The 20482-nt window shown below is 33.3% G+C and overlaps 1 protein-coding gene across 1 annotated transcript in view; it reads left to right on the plus strand.

Annotated features, from left to right (window-relative positions):
• Positions 1-20482, plus strand: part of Rbp (RIMS binding protein) — a 65808-nt gene that overhangs the window by 16948 nt on the left and 28378 nt on the right. The window contains exons 5-6 of the mRNA XM_077439147.1: positions 16258-16438; positions 16529-16655. Of these exons, the coding sequence (XP_077295273.1) occupies positions 16258-16438; positions 16529-16655 (308 nt within the window). The remainder of the gene's footprint in view (positions 1-16257; positions 16439-16528; positions 16656-20482) is intronic.

The following is a 20482-nucleotide window of genomic DNA, read 5'->3' on the forward strand; positions in this document are numbered from 1 at the left end:
TCTAATGTTAATCTACAAAATAATAGGAAAAAGAGCTCAAAAACCTATTTACAATCCTTATAAATGTTCATAATACATCGAATACATAATATTAATTAAAAAGTCTCTAAAGTCGATGACCTAAAGCAGATTGTGTTTAGGTAATCTGTGTGTTATACCTTAAGGGTATAGACATTTTGTTGTAATCACCGACACTCTTCACAAGTGTGTTAGTATGGTTATTAGTGATTCTGTTATAGAATCACTAATAACCATAGTTAGTTTGTTAGTAATGTCTGTCACAAACGGAATATTATATATGGCATGCAGTTTTTTTCAAGTTAGTATATATGGGTGTATTATAAATTATTTTTAGGGATTTATTTTGTATTACTTAGAGCTTGGAAAGATTAGTATTCGAGGCGTTATTCCATACAGGTGAAGCATAGATTAATAATGGTAATATGATCGCGCGATATAATTTTATTTTATTTTGAGTTGATAAAGAACTATGGCGATTAAATATTGGATATATTGAGGATATACCCCGCATCACCTTGCATTTCGCTGCCTCAATGTGAGGTGCCCATCTCATTCTTTTATCGAACGTTACTCCTAAATATTTTATTACTGACTGCCATTTCAGACTTTCTCCAGAGGGGATTTTCAGATCTGAACTTGGCTTATGCTTTCTAACACTAAAGAATATGGCGTCTGTTTTGGTTTGATTAATTTGAATTTTCCACTTAGTGAAGTGTTCAGTCATTGTTTTAATTGCAAATTCAAGATTTTTAAGAATAGTGTCTGTTTTATTGCTACTTGTGAAGCGACTTTATTTATTGTAATGTGGTGATTCAGTATGAAGTTCATTTGAGCGTATTACACATTTTTTTTTACATACATATGTTGTTTCAAATTTACAACTGATCAATGGGATTCTAATACCGCTACAACCGAAGCCAGCTTTAACAGTTTTGGCTCAAAATTAGACCTTCGCTACTACCGGTAGTACTGAAATGTAATAATTTCAATTGTTGTCAGTTGTATTTTTTTGAATTTCGAAGAAAAAGTTGTATCGTCTAGTTTGTATGGATTAGTCGAAGAAAGAGTCAACATTCAATATCATTTTTGACCTGCTATTCAAAGGAGCCGCTTAGTTTTTTAAAAATGTACATACATATATAATATTTAAAAGCTAAAAAAGCATTCCATATTAAAAAAAATCCCCAAAATACAGAGACATACACACATACACACATTTTTTTTAGACCATGAAAACGTGATCGTAATCGATTCTGAGTTCGAATCAGTCAAAGTCTCGAGTTCGAATTTTCACATGATCACAAAACTTCATCTATTGTTACTACGTATGTACATATAAAGTAAAAATTTAAACAAGGAGCATGCAAAAATCTATTTACATTTTTTGACACTCGCTGAACAGGAAAATAATTTACTGAAAAATAATTAATTAATATTTTATTGGTAATTAATCAAATTTTATAAAAAATCAATACCGTTAAATACCGATATTGGAAGTTTTTCGGTAGTACCGATACTGAAAAATGTCCGTATTTTTGGAATCCGTCACTATAACGACACGCTATCTATGCCTTATATAATATTCTGTTTGTGAATATTTTGTAAAAGCGATAATTTTCACTCAGAATATAAGAATTCCGTAGAATATTATTGTTAAAATATAAAAAACGTAATATTTTTGCGCTTCTCCAAAATTTTCTTGATTGGCGACCGCTGATTTAAATTTGTTATCCTCAAACTATTTTGTTATCTCTATTTTCTTCAACATTCTGATGTATTGTGAGATTTTTTTCGTTGAATATCAACGAGCTCTAAATCAGTATAGAGTTAGCGAATATCATCATTTTGATATCGGTAGTATCAATTTAATAGAGATGGAGATGGGTGCAGTTTTATGGTTCTCATTGTAAGAGGAATTCATCACCCAAGCCTCTCAAAAATTTGGGAATTATTGTTAACTTTGAAAAAAAGCTCTTTCAGTTGTATAACGTTGTTCAAAATGTTGGGTTTTTCATTAAAATCTTCATAATAATATAAAAACAGTTAGGGTTCACTTATATAACATCCGCTTTTCCGGCATGTTATATTTTTCAGTCATCCAGAATCTGCCGATTTTATCAAACCTAACAGTCGAAACGTTTCAACATAAAAGAATAACCATGCTACCCATCAAATCATCCAACAATAGGTTCTGTATAGTGGAGTATAAAGCAATAGAACCGGTATCTTTGAAATATATTTAATATATAGTATGTAAAAAGTAGGCTTGCGTGTTGGATAGAGCTGGCCTCACTTTTAGCACTCGAATTTTCAATTTAAAATTTTTCCAACGACTACCATACAGCAAGCGAAGTTGAATCGGTGATTTATTGCCAGGCCGGTTGATGTTAATTTGTCGTGTGATTTAGTACAGCCGTCACACATTTAATTACACACACCCATGTCGTACGATGTACAATATACATACATATATGTATGCACTCGTGTAAGCGAAATTTGCAAAATATATTACACACTTCCCTATTCGACCCTGTAAAAGAGTAAGCGTTTTCCGGCTATAAACTATCGCACTTCGCTGCACATCCGCTGCTCGTGCACTTTTGAACGGAGGCGGGGGAAAAATCAGCGTAAAATCATCTGCTTTATTTTCTTTTTCTTCATTTTGAAAATCGATGTTGCAAATTGTGTCGCTGGGAGGTTCGTTTTTATCGCGACGGGCGTTCAAGTTGAACGTCCAACAAAAGAAAGTGTGACCCCTTATCGTTGCACGCTCGAGCGAATCTCGCCTCTTTAATTAATCTCATTGTTCATCACTTATTTATTATTATTTTTGTACGAATAAGGGATTTTTTCCCTTTCTTGCTGTTTGTTGGTATAAAAATTTCCCGTTTAAAATTTTATATTTGACCCAAATGCAAGCGGATAAAATATAAAAACACGTGCAAAGTACGCAGTAAATATATAATAGTATTACAGATCACCTTTTTTCTTTAAAATTTTCGTTTTGAAATAAAAATAAATTTATAATTATTTTTAGTAAAGGATATACATATGTATGATGTACATATAGATGAATTGTCAGATATATTGATCAATGAGATAATCTATTATATAATATGTACGTACATGTATACGCTGACCATACGTCCTTTATTTAAGAGGACAGATACTTCACTAGATTGTCCTTTATATTTATTTATATTCTAAAATTGCCCTTTTGTCATATATTTTGCAATCTCGAATATCGAATATTTAAAAATAAAATTCATAAACCTGCTTTAATTACACTGAGCTACAAAAATAACCTACGTACATTAACGGAGTGGAGATAAATCAATCTTCACTAAATTCAAACATGACAATGATTTTTGTTGGTTTCTTATTGTTAATGAGATTATTGTTAATGACATATAAGCGTTTAAAAAAAATGCGCGGTTTTTACAGTTTTTTGGTTTTTATAGCATTTAACTCAAAATCTAGTATTGCTATGCAAAAATACAATATTGCAAATAATAGTCCCATGTTTTTCCTATTGATAGTTTTAATTGTCTAGCAAATTTTCAAACTCAAAAATGTACTTTTTTCCGTGATGTTATTATCAACATTTTTTCCGCTATTTTTTCACTTGAACACGTTTATAAAGATTGGTTTTCTTTCTCAATATATTTTTTTTATCTAAACGTACTTATTCTAACGGTTAATGTCTTTTAAATTTCAATAGTGTGTAATAAATATGACCTTTTAAAATTCTAAATTTTGTATGCTAATAATTTATAATAAATGTTATGAACTTTTATTTAAGAAAGCATTTATTGAAGTCATAAAACGAGTCTTTATATATAAACATATGGTCACCGTAATTACATATATGTATACTGAATTTATACATATGTATTACTGACGGTTTTATAATCCACTAGCTCATTGTACATATACATATTTATGTTACAGTCTAAGTGCACATTTATTTCGATCATGAACGTACTAGTTTATTTATACACGAACCACTCTAAAAAAGTTATAGTGTACACAAATGAACTAGTTTGTTCGTGCACAAACTAATAGGCATAAGTTTAAGTATTCTCGATCGTTTGTCCCATCCTCTATGTGAGTATGCTTACCCTAGCTTGAAATATTTTTAATATTAGCAGAAATGGGAAATATAACAACTTTTTCATACGGTTTATATTGGATTTCCCTTTTAAACATCCTGCGTTTTGACATCTCAAAGGTTTGACTGCTCAAAAGTTTTGACATCTCAAAGGTTTGACTGCTCAAAAGTTTTGACATCTTAAAGGTTTGACTGCTCAAAAGTTTTGACAACTACGAGTTTCATACAAAAACTGGCGAGTCTATTTGAAAATAGCCTTTGCTGTTAGCAATATTCGTGAACAAACTGGAGTGATCACTTGGACATTAATATATATTTATTTATTTATTTTATTTAAAGTATATATATATATATATATATATATATATATATATATATATATATATATATATATATATATATATATATATATATATATATATATATATATATATATATATATATATATATATATATAAAAATATATATATTTATATATATATATAATAAATTGTATATATGTACATATGACAAATTAGAGTCGTCTCCATCTACATTCAACCAGTTTCCCTACTTCGATTTTACACACATATGTATAATGTATGTATGTATACATATATATTTACTCTAATCGGATATGAGAAGCTTGACTATGTTCTCCTTTTGTATATATTACAGTGAAAGCATATTTCAAGTGAAAATATATCTTCTCTATTGAAAATATATTTTCACCAATTCAAGCAATGAAAATGTATCAAACAATTAATTTACGACGTTTAACTCCATAAATTTAACCCGAACAACGCAATCTTAACTAAATAGGGCCAACCCTTACTTAACCTAACCTATCCTATCATGAAAATGTAACTGGTTATGATTTAACTGAAAAGTCACTGAAAATATATTTTCACTTGAAATATAATTTCACTGTTACTACATATTTTTATTTTTTATTTTATTTTATTGTTACAAATCAATATACACTCGCCATTACAGATTTGCTCCAATGTGACGGGTGTACGTTAACGAAATACAGAATACATAAACAATCAGAAATCAGAAATACAGTAATACATACATATACAATCAGAATATATAGCATATAACAATTAATCAGAAATAATAATCATAGAGACATCTATGGATTATTTTTAGATTTTTTTTTGTATACAATTTTTATACATAAATAAATACGAAATTATAGAGATGTCTATAGAGACATCTATAGATTTCAGATTACTGTGTATAATTATTACAAATTATACACAGGCAGATTTTTGTGACAACAGGATTAGATCTAATACCAATTTTCAGGAACCGTTTCAGCAATGATCAGATAAAATTGGCAAACTCTGATAGAGAAATGATCGATTTGGAGTCACAAAACCCCCAAATCTAACCAGCAGTGGCGAGGACTCGAACCTTTGACCTCAGTGGTGCTAAATATATACGCTACCACTAAGCCAAACTGCTGGCTTTAGACTGGCTGGCTGCTGACTCTAAATCTACATATGTATACATATTTAGATTAAGAGTCGTTTCCATCTAAATTCAACCAGTTTCCTTACTTCGATTTTACTCACATATATATTTCCTCTAGTCGGAAATGAGAAGCTCGACTATGTTCTCCTCAGACCTTGATGTGAATAAATAGCATTTCAAATCAAGTATGCTTCCTCAATTTCGCTTCTGTCATAATGAGATTGAAAGGAATGTAGTAGTGGGCAACATATTAACAACACATTTCTAAACATTTTGAGAATTTCCTCCGAAAAATAAAAACGCAAAATGACAACACTTATGTACATAACACGTGCGTCCATACTTTACGAGCGACCTTGCGCAATAATATTCGCATTTGTGCCTAAACGGGATAGGACAACGAACCGCGGAAGAATTGGCCTAGTTATGTATGTATTCTTTTTATTCTCGTTTGCAATTTATGTGCACAAAGATACACGTTATTATATGGGGGTTTTATGGTGGAGGCCGAGGTTTTGGCAGCTCTCAAGACGAGACTGTGCCGTCACAGTTGGCCGCCGGCCAGCGACAATAGACAACCTTGAAACCGCGACTTTTACCACCCCCAACCCCCTTTGCTCACTCTCTTCCCACCCTTATTTTCTAGACTATGGTTGGCTCTCGTCTCGCACCCTGTTGCCATGGAGTTTGGTTGCTGGGAAGCTTCACGCATCCAAATGTCGACCGCTTTTACTGCCTAGTGCCACTTTTTTTACTCCGGTCGTGATAAAAAGAAAGCTCTGGATACGACAAAGAAAAGGGATGGTGTATAGGATGATAGGGCAGGGGTGGGGATATTTTCCTGTCGAAACGTAAAAATGGAATAAACAGTGTCGTCAGAATTTACTACGGAGTTTTCTTGACGTGTGCTTGTGCCCAATGTTAGCCGTTATATGAAGGTGAAAGGTAAAGCAGTGCGTACAAAATTCACTATGTGAAAAATAATTGTTTAATAACAGTTTGCTTGATGTACTTTCAAACTAATGTACAGTTTCAAATTGCTGTTGATTTGTAGTAAACAAAAACACACTAGGTTTTTAATCACTTACTATGGGCTCTCTCGTTTTTTATTGCAATATGAATGAGGAAATCTTTCAAGTTAAGTTGACATATTATATTTTTTTTTACATATATACCAGTAAGGCCTTACAGGTAACCCCAGTGCGCCTTCCTGGCCAATTACAAACATTGCAGCATTTTTTTTTATTATACAAGTCGCTGAATTACGAGACACTGAAAAACTCGCAAATTAACGAGACATCTGTTACTTGTTCATAAATTTTATGGTACATTAATCAGTCTTAAATAATGGTGATAAAGTAGGTAGGAAGGATACTTATCCAATTTTACCGGGAACCGTTTCAACAATGAAATCAGAGAAAATTGGCAAACTCTGATAGGAAACGATCAATCTAGAGCCTATATACATCGTGATAATACGTGTTTGAAATTGGCCATTTCAATGCCTGATAAATTTACAATTATAATTCATATTGGCAGTAGAAAATCTCTAGATCTCGATTCCTATTGATTAAAGAACTTCGTCATGAACCACTAGCAAGTGTGAAACTCTCACGAATAATTCCCATTGATCGAAACATCTTATCTGACTAATAGGAAGCGCGTGTTTTTCGTCTTACTGCCGTCGTAGCTGAAATGAGGATATATTTTTAAAATTTTATCATTTAAAACACAACAAACGTCTCTTAAAATCGAGGATTTGAAAGCATTACTTTTGTTTCAATTTTGTAAGACAGACCATATAGAACGATTTTCTTTTATTCTGCAACGATATTTCAGTAACAGCATACATACGTATAGAGAAAATTATTGCGAATAAAAGTAATGATTTTCATTTTAAAATGTCTTTTATTGTCCATAAATTATGTTTACAATACATTTTTACAAGACTTTGATTAGTTTCCTTTATTCCTTTATTCTTCCGGTCACTTTAAAAGTTTACCATTTTGCAAGGTTTGACCGCTGATAGAGATTTCAATTACTTACGTTAGTTCGATGGTGGAATATAATCGTTAAAAACATGTTTAAGAATCCAAAAATTTGGAAACGGTGAAAACTAACCCTTTGCCACTAGCCTGTCAGATTTTAATTATTAAAACACCTAAAATTTTATCTTTTTAACACTATATCTTAAAAAACTTGCATTATTGGCTCTCATTATCTCTCATATACATATGTATATTTTTAATTCACTAATAGGTTATATAATGAATGTTAAAATGTTTATATTATAATGCTGATATATGCACATTCTGACAGTTCTCTGCTAGTACTGATCTATCTTTGTATTGAACGATTTCGACTTTCTGGCTTGATTTTGAACTGAGAGTATCTATTCGGAACTGAGATATTTTAAGAACCTTTTATCATACTACATATAGATTGTATAAGCTAGTTTAAGGTCGTCGCGCTTCGTTTTTGTCATCCTACATGTCGAAGATTATTTTATTTATTTAAAGTTTGGACCATTGTGGCTTAGAGGAATTCCCAATGCGATACAATGGTAAAAACTACATACATATAACAGAAGAAACGAAAAATATGTTAAACATACAGAAATACAATACTTATTTGTACATACTATAACAATGGTATCAAAAGTTCAAATAATAATAGTCATAAAACATATAATAATAGTGAAATATAAGGAGAAAAATTGGGAATATCTTGCATCAATAGCCAAAACAAACTTAAAGACCTTTTTCAATAAAATTTAAACCTGGTCAAAGATATAACAATACCCATAACGATATCGAGAATCGTGCCAAGAGTTTTGAATTCAGTTACATATGTACATATCTAAATTTGTAAATGGAAATCGGTTCTTTTAGAACCGAGCTGCCGAATCAACACAGTATCATCGTATGTGGCAAATATAAATGCTAACAAACATACGATAAATACATAATAAAGTCAAGTTTTACTTTCCCTCCTAAGCATTGTATCGCGTTGACCGGAAGTGAACCGAATAATAATAACTCGTAAAGTGCGTGCTAAAAAGCGACGACGACACACAAATAAAATATTGTGTTTACACGAGCAATCAATATTTATCGCCATATTTAAGTATTGTCGAGCCGGCTGTTTCGACGGCGCCATATTTTCCACCCGGCGGAAAATCCTCTCGAGAAAATTCGAGGTCGGACAGGGAAAAAAGCTTTTACTGGAAAACCTATACGCGTCTTCGATATGTAAATATTTGTTGGGCGCGCTCTAATTATCATTGGGCGCGCTCTAAATCCGAGAGGAAACGTTTTAGGGCAGTCGAGGGGGCAAAAAAAAATCAACAATTCAACATAAAATATACCTATTTTTTTATTAATGGGAAGCTATTGTGTTGGGTAAATTCGACAGAATCATATTATTAATGAGATCGTAAGCGAAAGAACATCAGATTTTAAATCGGTTGTTTCAATACTTCGTTGTAGAACTTACATACATATAGCCAGCAGCATTGCGTTGATACTAAGCACTGAGAGGTCGTCGGGTTTGATCCCGTGAGCTGACTGTGATTGTAAATAATTTATTTTGAGTATAATCTTTAATGCTGCTGGTCAGAATTGATATTTTGTGACTCCAAGTCATCGTTTCCTATCAGAGTTTGGCAATTTATCTGATTTCATTGTTGAAGCGGTTCCTCCATCAAATTGGAAAAAAACATCCTATTTTTCACCACTATTTTTTAAATATTTTTTTTATTATTACATTTTATACCAGGAAGGCCTTACATATAAACCCCAATGCGCCTTCCTGGCTAATTACAAACAATACAGCATTTTTATTTACTATGTGAAAAATAATTGTTTAATAACAGTTTGCTTGTTGTACTTTCAAACTAATGTACAGTTTCAAATTGCTGTTGATTACAACACACTAGCTTTTTGATCAATTACTATGGGCTCTCTCGTTTTGTATTGCAATATGAATGAGGAAATCTTTCAAGTTAAGTTGACATATTAAATTTTATTGCATATATACCAGGAAGGCCTTACAGGTAATCCCAGTGCGCCTTCCTGGCCAATTACAAACATTGCAGCATTTTTTTTATTATACAAGTTGCTGAATTACGAGACACTGAAAAACTCGCAAATTAACGAGACATTTATGAATTGTACATAAATTTTATTGTACATTAATCATACTCAAATAGTGGTGACATAGTAGGTAGGAAGGATTTTTAGTCAATTTTTAATCGGGAACCGTTTCAACAATGAAATCAGAGAAAATTGGCAAACTCTGATAGGAAATGATTGACTTGGAGTCACTAATATCCAGGTCTGACCAGCAGCACTACAGATATATTCAGAAAAATTATTTCAATCGAGGTCAGTTCATGGGATCGAACACGACGCCTAACGACGCTAAGCAGAAGCTAAACGACCGAGCTATGCTGCTGGCTATATATAAAAATGATTTCAAAAATTTATTATCTATAACATAGATGTCTCGCTATATACATATAGTATTTATATTGTGCTTATATGTCTGGGCACAGTGACACGTTAGAGTATTCTTTAATGCCACTGAGGCTAATATGTAAATAAAAAAATATATTATATATATGTAGAAACTTTTGTCCACATTTACATATAATGATAGTAATCATGAATCGTATCGAGCAATCTCTGTATGGTAGAATGTACCTGAAACTACTCTGATAAATCTGAAGTTTAATTATAAAATGAGCTATGAGCTATAGAATACAAAGCGTCTTTTGGTACACATACAGTTTGATTTTCTATTTATGTTTTAAATAGTTTAAATTTTCTAACAACGCTTTTATATTTTTGTAAATTTGATCAAAAAGTTATAATGATAATTACACAACTCGCAGTAATGGGTGGGTTGGAAAAAGTAAGAAAAAAAAATAGACAGATCCTTACACTTTCATTGTGAGACAAGTTGTATTCTAGCGAAATATTTTCAAACTGTTTAATCCGGTGTTTGTGGAAGGGCATGTACCTTACTTTGAGGCGATTCTCAGTATGAGAGCGGGCTCTCTACGTTATTGTGTCTTGGTATCGTCAAATCATTTTCTTGGTGTTGCGACTACTCATTTGCATTCATCACTGTGTATTCGATGGATGGAATTGCTACACGGACCACCAAACATTTAAATTATTTATTTTATTTTATCATTTGCACCTAAATTATCTAGATATACATATGTATACTAAATTATCTAGATATACATATGTATATTTTATAAATGTATGATAGGGATTGCGCTATTCTAAAATTATTATTATTAATCAACTAATTCTTCGTACAACCTAAATTAATATCATCTATATTATTCCGACGATCTAATTTAGAATTTAGAACACGGATCATACATAGAAATAACAAATCTATAAAATTAGTAAGACAATTTTTTTGCAATAAGACAGGAATTCCGAACATTGGTCATAATAAGCCGATAAAAATCGACTATGCAAGCCGTACCTACAGTACGAGAGTCGATAATTACATTCAGAATAGACTAGTGGTTAGCATAAAATGCTGCAAATTTACATATATGACCATAGATGTCTCTATGGATGTTAATTGATATGAATTTACTTTGTATAATATTATCTATTTATCAAATGTACAATGTTTCTGGCCAGGGAATCACATTAATGATAATTCAGATCAGAACATCAGATCAATTCAGTCATTAAAAACGATAGCTCATAAATAAACAATTAGTTGTACACTCTTCTCAAGATCATCGTTCCATTTTTAAATACAAGATCAAATTTTTTCTCGAATATAAGTGATAATTTAAAGTGTATTATTAAAATATATATATATATATATATATATATATATATATATATATATATATATATATATATATATATATATATATATATATATATAAAAGATTCAGTGCCTTAAACGAGTTGCCTTCATTTCTCATAGCTTGTATTGAACTTTAATAAAATAAATAAATATTGATTGGGATGTTGATGGAATCGCCATCACCCCAATCAAATTTGTAAAAATGATATGCTACCCCTGGAACGTAATAGTACATATGTAGATACCAATTTTACAATTAGTTTGCATAATTTAAGTTAAAAGTGATTTATTATGCTCAAGTGGGAGCAAGAAAACGGTAGATATAATTACTTAATATCATACATTTATATAATTTGTCCCAATAATATTCTCTATGACGTACATACATCGTACTAATATGATACATTACTCATACTTCCACGTGTATTACCTATATATGTACTAGCATAGTATAGTAGTACATAGATAGGTATTATAATAATTCACCTCACGAGCATTGTAATTAGAGAATGGCCATGTCACGCAGAAGACGTCGATTATAATGAATTTACACAACATGGACATTTGCACGTCAAACCATATTCATTAAATGGATAAAACGCTCATTCTACGTATAAGACTCTTCAGTTATGGCATAGGGCTTGGACTGTTCCACCACCCTTCAGCGAGGGAACGGTAAAAGGAGGGGGGAAAGGGGTGGCTTCAGTATCGTCTGCCCTTCTGACAAGAACATTTGTGCCAAACGCGTGACGTCAATAGACCTGAACTTCCTAACCCCCTACCCTCCCAGTTCGTTAATAGTGCGGAAGGTGGCGATGGAAGGCAGGAGAAGGGGACGAATTGTGTACAAACCTGTCAGACAAATATTAGGCCGAAGGTGATATGGTGATTTCCCCCTCCCCCCCCCCACCCCTCCAGTCGATGCGTCATTAACCCTTTCAGTGACTCGCTGGATAAATATCTTTGTCGATGTTTGACACGTTTAATTTTATCTGCTCGTTCGTTTCGTGAATGACGCATATACTGTATATTCAATACTTTCAATTGATTGTTCAAGAAAATGTATATATATAGTTTGAAGTTGACAGTTTAGGTGTCTTTTGTGCAGAGCGACGTGATACAGGGCGATTTACAGCACGGACAGGCAACTGCACGTAAGCAGAAGTACGAAAAATATTCTTTAGTACATTCTATATGGACACATTCATATGTTCCGTAATGTATATGTGACGTATATGTTACAGCAGTAGCCAACACGATCTATTCATATTATTCAGAAGTACATGTCACCGAAACGTATCAAGCAGAATCCAGTTGTGGAAATATTCACGCATGACGTTACGTTATAGTGGCGAGTGCGCCCGTACTAACGAAATTGCTGTCATGTGCAAATGAATATTTTCGGAAACGTCATATCGTGACTCTTTTACATAGCTTTTCGTATAAATACTGTATATACCAGTATAGCTCAACTGCACGTAAACAGCAGAATGAAAAAAATACTTTAGTGCATTCTATATGGAAATGTGTTTCGTAGTGTATATGTGACGTATCCGAAACACCAATGACTGACACGATCTATTCATATTATACAGCAGTACATGTCACCGAAACGTATCAAGCAGAACTGATTTTCTTTGCAACTGTGAAAATATTCACGCACGACGTGACTTCATTGTGGCGAGTGCACCCGTACAAACCAAAGTTTTGTCATGCGCATATGAATACTTTCGGTAACGTCATGTTGGGACAATATTGACTCGACGATACGACGCAAGCATTGTTGCGCCGTATCATCACGCTCTGTTATGTCAAAGTAAGCCGATTTTACCTTGCATTCGTCCAAAACAAGTATGTATGAACGTGCCGAAAATGGGCACTGCTGTATATTATGAATAGAAGAAGTCTTTTCCGTGCAGTGTTGTGCCGAACTGTTGACGCGCAGTGTTGGTTAATATAATTAGGCCTTAAATCGTTAATTTATATATGCGTATTATATTTTATTAAATAAAATATTATTGGTTTATTCGAATTTCATTTCTTTATGATTATAGACCAATATGAAACAATGAACTTGTCATAATATTTAGTCTATAATAAAAAGTTGATTATGTGGTCAAATACTTATTTAAGACACTCGCGTCTATCATTGGCTTTCTTATTTAAATTTTGGGACGTTTCGTACTTAAAATAAAGAGATGGAATGGGGGAGGGGGGAGGTGAAGAGTAGGAGTTATTAAGAAGATAGGGGTGAGAGATAGAAGGGGATGGTGTGTGGTATCGAGGAAGGAGAAGTAAAGACGCGTTGAGCGTATACAAAAAATCGATCTTTTTTAAGTATGCCAGTGGCAGCTCTCGGTGATTAATTGTTGTCTTAACAGCGTTAAAAAAGCAAAGAGATTTATTCGAAGATATGTGAATATCAAATGAGGCGCGACATTGACAGTCACTTAATCCATTATCGGTTCTTGTGGCGGCCATTTTTTTTGTATGAAAATAAAAAAAATTTTGTTGTTAATTTTTGGATGATTTTGATTTTATTTTTAATAATTATGCTCATAATAAATTACTATTGAATCTGATCCAATGATCGTTATCTACATATTTTAAACATTATTGTTCGTATTAGTATTTATAGTATTCTTATTTTAATGTTTTTGCAAACAGCATAATGGGGAAAAGGCTCAAAAACTTATTTCTTATTATACATACATATGTATGTATGTATAGGTATAAAGCTCACTAGAAGCTATTGTTTACGAGTAAAGTGGTCATGGGTTCAAGTTCCGGCCAAATGCGTTGCTGGCGAAATCTTGGTGGTTATTAAAAACACAGATCAATTGTCTCCTGCTAGAATTTTCCGATTTGTCTAGCTTAATTGTTGTGACGAATCCAATAAACTGGTAGCTTCCCCTGATTTTCTCACAAAATTCGAGTTTCTATCATCTGATTTTTAAAAAAAATATGCTACCTAAATACTCAGTAAAAATATTATATGCTACCTACATACTCAGTAATAGATTCTTGTCAGCATGCATATTTTAATTTCTTTTTTAAATCGAGGTTATTTTGATTTACGTTATTTTGTATATTTGTTTTTGATGACTCCTCATTTAATTCTTCATTCATCGTCAAACACACAATTGTTTGATCTTCATCCGAATCTAAAAGAGTTTCTACCATTGTGGAATCGTCAATACAAGAAGGATATACTCGCTTCATAAAAGTTTCACCGTATGATACACATTCACTTTTATTACAACACTTAAATAATGTTTTGTTCGGTGTAAAATTATAATTATTTAAAATTTGTGTTAAAAAAATCAGTTTCAGGCTTCCTCTTTTTTCGATTTTAATTTTCAATTCTCGGAATAATTCATCGGTAAGGTCAAATCCTTCAGTATTGAGATTTTCCAAAAATACAATTACAAGAAACGATTTTGGCCAAACGCACAGAACCTTATTATACTCATAAAACTTCCACGTTGCGCTGTACTTAGTGTAACAAACCTTTGAGAATTTATTTATTATTTCCCTTCGTGCAGACGTGAAAATGTTGTATATTTTCAAGATTTTTTTAAATCCAATACCCGGGATTCGAGGTAAGAATTACCGGGACACGGGAAAACAAAAATTCCGTGAATTCCCGAGAATGTCTGTCCCGGGTCGACCCGGGTCAGAAAGCCTAGTAGGTAAGTAGTTTTATATTGCGATTATATTTCAAAACACTAGTAAAATTATAATAACAGTATCAGATATACATAATACATGATATGGTTGAGCGATGCACAGGATAGAATGGATAAAAGAGTAATGGAACGCAAGTGAACTAAAAATAATAAAGGTCTGTTCACACCTAGTCAGCACGTACCGTCTTCAGCAGGTATCCGGCCGTACGAAAAGTATTCTTTGGTACATTTTGTATGGGTATATTCATACCAACCGTCACGTTTACGCCACGGCAGGCTTACAGCAGTACCCGACATTTCCTGTTCATACCTTACAGCAACATCCGTCAATGTATCGTATCCGTTTTTTTGGCCATCGTGGAAATATACACGCGAATTGCGTGCCATGAGTCTGCCGCTTTGCTGTTTTGGACCAATTATCGATAGTGACAGTTGACAGCTGCTCAATCTTTCGACATGGTTTTGGCGCAAATATTTAAAAAAATTTTAAATTTTTTACGGAAATATTTAAAAAAATTTTGTCCATCATTCACAAGCTCCTTATACAGTGTCCAAAACTCTCCTTCGGTTTTTCTATTTTTTAACATGGGATGCACATCAAAACGCCTTCGTGCTTTTTTATTGCCTTCTTGAGCTTCTTCTTCCAACAACGTGGCGATTATACATAATTTTTCGTTCGATAAACACCGAAACATTTTTGCTGACTTGTATTCTGACGCGTAGCTACGAATGCACGTGTATGCATTCATATTGTAAGTACTCGATAATACGACTTAAGCAATATTGCGCCGTATCGTCATGGCCTGTAATGTATAAGTAAGCCGATTTTGCCTTGCACTCGGCCAAAGTGCTGTGAACGTGACGTGACCGCGACGTGTAGGTAGATATGAATAGAAATGTAATAAAATGACATATTTGAAACGGAGTCGTGCAGTACTGAGGCCGTGCAGTGCTGTTAAGTATGTACAGACCTTAGAAGTGAATTTGAAACGTAAATTTTCACAAAAAAAATTGATTAAGCGCATTTAAGATCATAAAAAGTTTATATTAACCATATTTATTGCATTGAAATCGAATGTAATATTGTATAAGCCGTTTTTAATTTGAATTTTATTATTGGTCTTATAGAGTGGAGGCTGCCGAAGGGGAGCTGAGCATATCTGCTGGTGATTATTTGTTGGTGTGGGGCAGCGGTGCCGATACCGGAAGTAGTTTCCTCGATGCGGAACTCCTCGACGGAAGGAGAGGGCTGGTGCCGGCTCACTTCGTTCAGAGGCTCGTAGGAGACGACCTCCTCGATTTTCATCAGGTTATTTCATATTTTCTATACGTTTTTCATAAACCACCCTCCATACTTTTACCCTCCCCTACCATATTCACAATCCACTTCCGGTTGCAGGCGGTGATATCGACGTTGCGAGACGCTGATGAGGGTTTCTTAGCTAGCGATCCCTCGTTGCCCACTGAAGTCACCAGACTTTCGGAACTTCAAGATCCGGCCGAAGGACCCGAAGACGACGACTCAGGTATGCTTCTCCAAACTTCATACGAAAATTTATAGCTGGAAGCTTTCGAGTACGCTTACATATGCTTTGAATACTAAAAAATTAAAATCATTTGAGCATTACATTCAAAAGTATAAATTTCATCATTTAGTATAGATTTAATTGCCGCTATATATGTATATATATTTTTAAGCTAAAAACTTAAATATTAAAATAGCAAACGTATAAACGTATTATCATGTCGAGCTAAAATAGTATTATATATTAGATTAGGTCATGCAGTAATTGCTTCATGATTTGAGATGCTACAAGCTGTTTTATGATTCTACTGACGTTTTTAACACTTGCCTTACTGTGCTAAAACTACCACCCGCTGTGGTGGACGCCAAGCGTCCATTTAAGAAATGTTTGTTTTTATTTGAAATAAAACAAAATCTGCAAATTGAATTATTGTGATTTGCAATAAAAAACATTATATCTTGTATTAAACGTCGAATAATATAAAATAAGTGCAAGGAATGAAAAAATGACGGCTGAAGCACAGCCGTTATTCCAAGGTGGATATCATTCTTACACTGATCGTTGAGCACGGCGCGTGCTGAATTCCCCCTCTCTCGTATTCGTGAGGTAGATGTACAAGGGGTTTCCCGCGAAAATAATTATTTCTGTTGATATTGATCAACCTTTTTATCATTTTGTAATGACATAATTCGAATCATTTGATGAGGAATATGTACATAAAATATGAAGACCCTGCTTTCAGTATATATGGAGAAATAAAATAAAATATAAGTCCCGGTTATTTGCTATCCTTTACAGTGCAGCAAGTGTTAAAAAAATAATTTTAATGTTAGTTTTGTACAGAAATATTTGGACTACATTGGTTAATTGTACTCAACATAAATACAAAATGAGATTCTTCTTTTTCGTTCTGCTTCCTGTCCTGTGCCAAGTTATATGTAGTTTTATGGAACGATCCAGTTCGTGCACGGACTTTTAGCCGAATGGACACTTGGCCGAAGGACGCTTGTTATTTAAAATTACTCAAAACTCACTGAATATAGATACATTATTCAAAAATAGCCTTGATCTATCAATAAAATTCGATATTTTTTTATAAATCAGATAATAAATTTTGACAATTAAAAATTTGATTCGGTAAATGTCCGACAATCTAGTGTCCGTTCGGCTAAATATCCGTCGGCCAAGTGTCCGTTCGGCCAACGACCCGTCAATCATCCTGTCAGTTCTTTAATTTTATCTGATCATCTTGTGGAAGAACGTCCTCTCGCTCTCCTTCCTTCTAGTGTTCCTGTGAATAACAGCTTCTGTAGACTATCTACATTTTTCCTGGTTATAATGACCAAAGTAGGTAATAATCCTTCTTCTGCGTATTGTGGAGAGTCTTTCTGAAACTGCCAACTCTTTGAGGGTGGAGATATTTGTGAAACTTGTAGTCCATGAAATGGGCAACATCCGCATCTATGTACATAATGCCACATTTCAAAGTCATCAAACATGTCCCAGAGATGACAGAATACAAATTCGATGAAAGTTAGGAACCAAATTTATTTTTTATTTTATATATTTTGTATATAACGTACTACATATTAATAAACGAGCATTTTCGAAAGTAAATTAAATAACTCAAAGTTCCAATCAAGTTTTGTAATTTGCTTGCGAAATTAAAGAATCTCAAAGCAATAAATGTGAAACAGCTTATATGTAGCGTCTCAAAGCTATAATTTATATAGAATTTTTATAGGGGTTTTTCAAATGAGCGAAAATTCGAAAAGTAAATTGAACGCTGTAATTGAAAATAGAAATACATTAATGAAATGCTGAAAACCTAGCTGAAATTTTGATCTGAAATCGGTCACGCGAGAAACTTTCTCGGACCGAAAAATAAATTTAAAATGGAAATTCGTAATGTAAAGATCGCTACTTATGTAATCTATTGATCGCAACCACAATGCCACATAGAACTAAGTACATAATATCATACATACAGTTAAAATTTCACTATTTTGATTGTTGCACTTTCGAATTTTCGCTTTGACGTCATATAATGACATTAGGTACAATAGAAACTTAGGATTATTATGTGTCGTGCTTTATTTCCCCCATCCATTTGTGATTCGTGATTTTTGTTGTTTTACTATACATGCATACATAAGCACAGATATGTATGTATTGTGCTGTGTCCGAGATTTACCCGAAACGTGTCCAGCATTCTGTGCAAATTATCATGACCATGTGCACGATGTTAAGCACTCTATAAAATAACTGCCCTTTCCATCTACCGCCATAAATCCACCATAAAGATATTCTCGTTAATGTTTACAAGTCTTCCGCATGCGAAGAATCGACCGGATATGAACGATATTTGTCTACATACATACATTTTTATGTTAGTAAAGAGAATATTTTACAATTTATTCTCCTCAATTTTACAATTTGTTTGATTCTTTGAGTTTTATTCACATTTAGTGATGACGTATGGAGGCGAAACTTGGGCATTGAACGCTAGAATGCTGTATAAGCTCCAGTGCACTCAAAGAAGTATCTACATAATTCTGTATGATTGGTATAATGAAGAGATATATAATAATATACATAAGCATTTTATACAATGCGAATTCATACAAACATCCACATTGACATCTATGGAGTAATTTTTGCAGCATTTTATAATCAAACCGACGAACCTCAAGACGCTGCGTAACTTGAGATTAGAAATAGAAATAGAAAAGGAAATGCCAAATTTTATAGGAATCGTTTCAAAGAAAATCTGAAAAATTTGCAAACTCTGATAAGAAACGATCGACCTGTAGTCACAAACCAAGGTCTGGTCAGCAGCGGGACTCGTACCCGTGACCACTTTGCTCGAAAGCATAATATGCTAGCCACTAGTCCACGCCGCTGGTACATTGTAATGGCAATAGGTGGGACACGTAGCTAACATAACCGACGATAGATGGTTTAAATAAGTGCTCGAATGGTAGCCGAGAGAATTCAGCAGGGTGCAAGTAAGGCTAGAAGGAAAATGGGTGGATGAAAAAAAAATATGTGTGAGATGAGATGGATGAGAGTTGCTAAAAAAAAAAGACGAATGGAAGCGTCTTGGAAAGGCTTTCACCCAGCAGTGGATGGTGAATGGCTGATAATGATAATGATGTAGTTGTAGGGTTGACGATGAAGGTTGACCTTGAGAAGATATTCCAAAATTTTATTATTCAAAATGATAATTTAGTCACTAAAATTGAATAAGGGCGAAATAACACAAAAAAACACGGCAAGTGTTTTTTTTGTTGATACTAAAATGTGGCATGCCTTGCACATTTTCATGGCACGCCCAGCACAAACCGTCCCAAAATCACCCCCTGGAGTGTTTTTGGTAAAATTTTATCCTTGTATTTATCCTTACTTAACAGTGATCGATAACGGTGTATCCCATATTTAAAGAAATGTTGGAGAACCCCCACAGTGGGGAGCCAAGCACATGACCTGTGTGATTTTGCCCTAAGACGTCATTAAAAATGTTCAAAGATTTAATGATGTGAAATATTATCATAATTTGTGATTTTTAAAAATTATATTCTATGGTATTTAACTTGTCTATAAATGTATATAAAAATCAATGTTTATCTTTCTGTCACGTATGCTTTTCTATAACATTCAACGGATTTCAACGAAACTTTTGTATATGAGTTATTGGTTATGATGGTTTCTGTAAAAAGAAATCGCCCAAAAACGAGAACGGGAACGGGAAAACAGGAATGAGTGAATTTCAAATGTGTTCGCATCGCCATCTGCGTTGTTAGGATAAAATAAACAAACAATTGAAT

The sequence above is a fragment of the Arctopsyche grandis genome, chromosome 1 (assembly GCF_051622035.1).
Source record: "Arctopsyche grandis isolate Sample6627 chromosome 1, ASM5162203v2, whole genome shotgun sequence".
Lineage (NCBI taxonomy): Eukaryota > Metazoa > Arthropoda > Insecta > Trichoptera > Hydropsychidae > Arctopsyche > Arctopsyche grandis.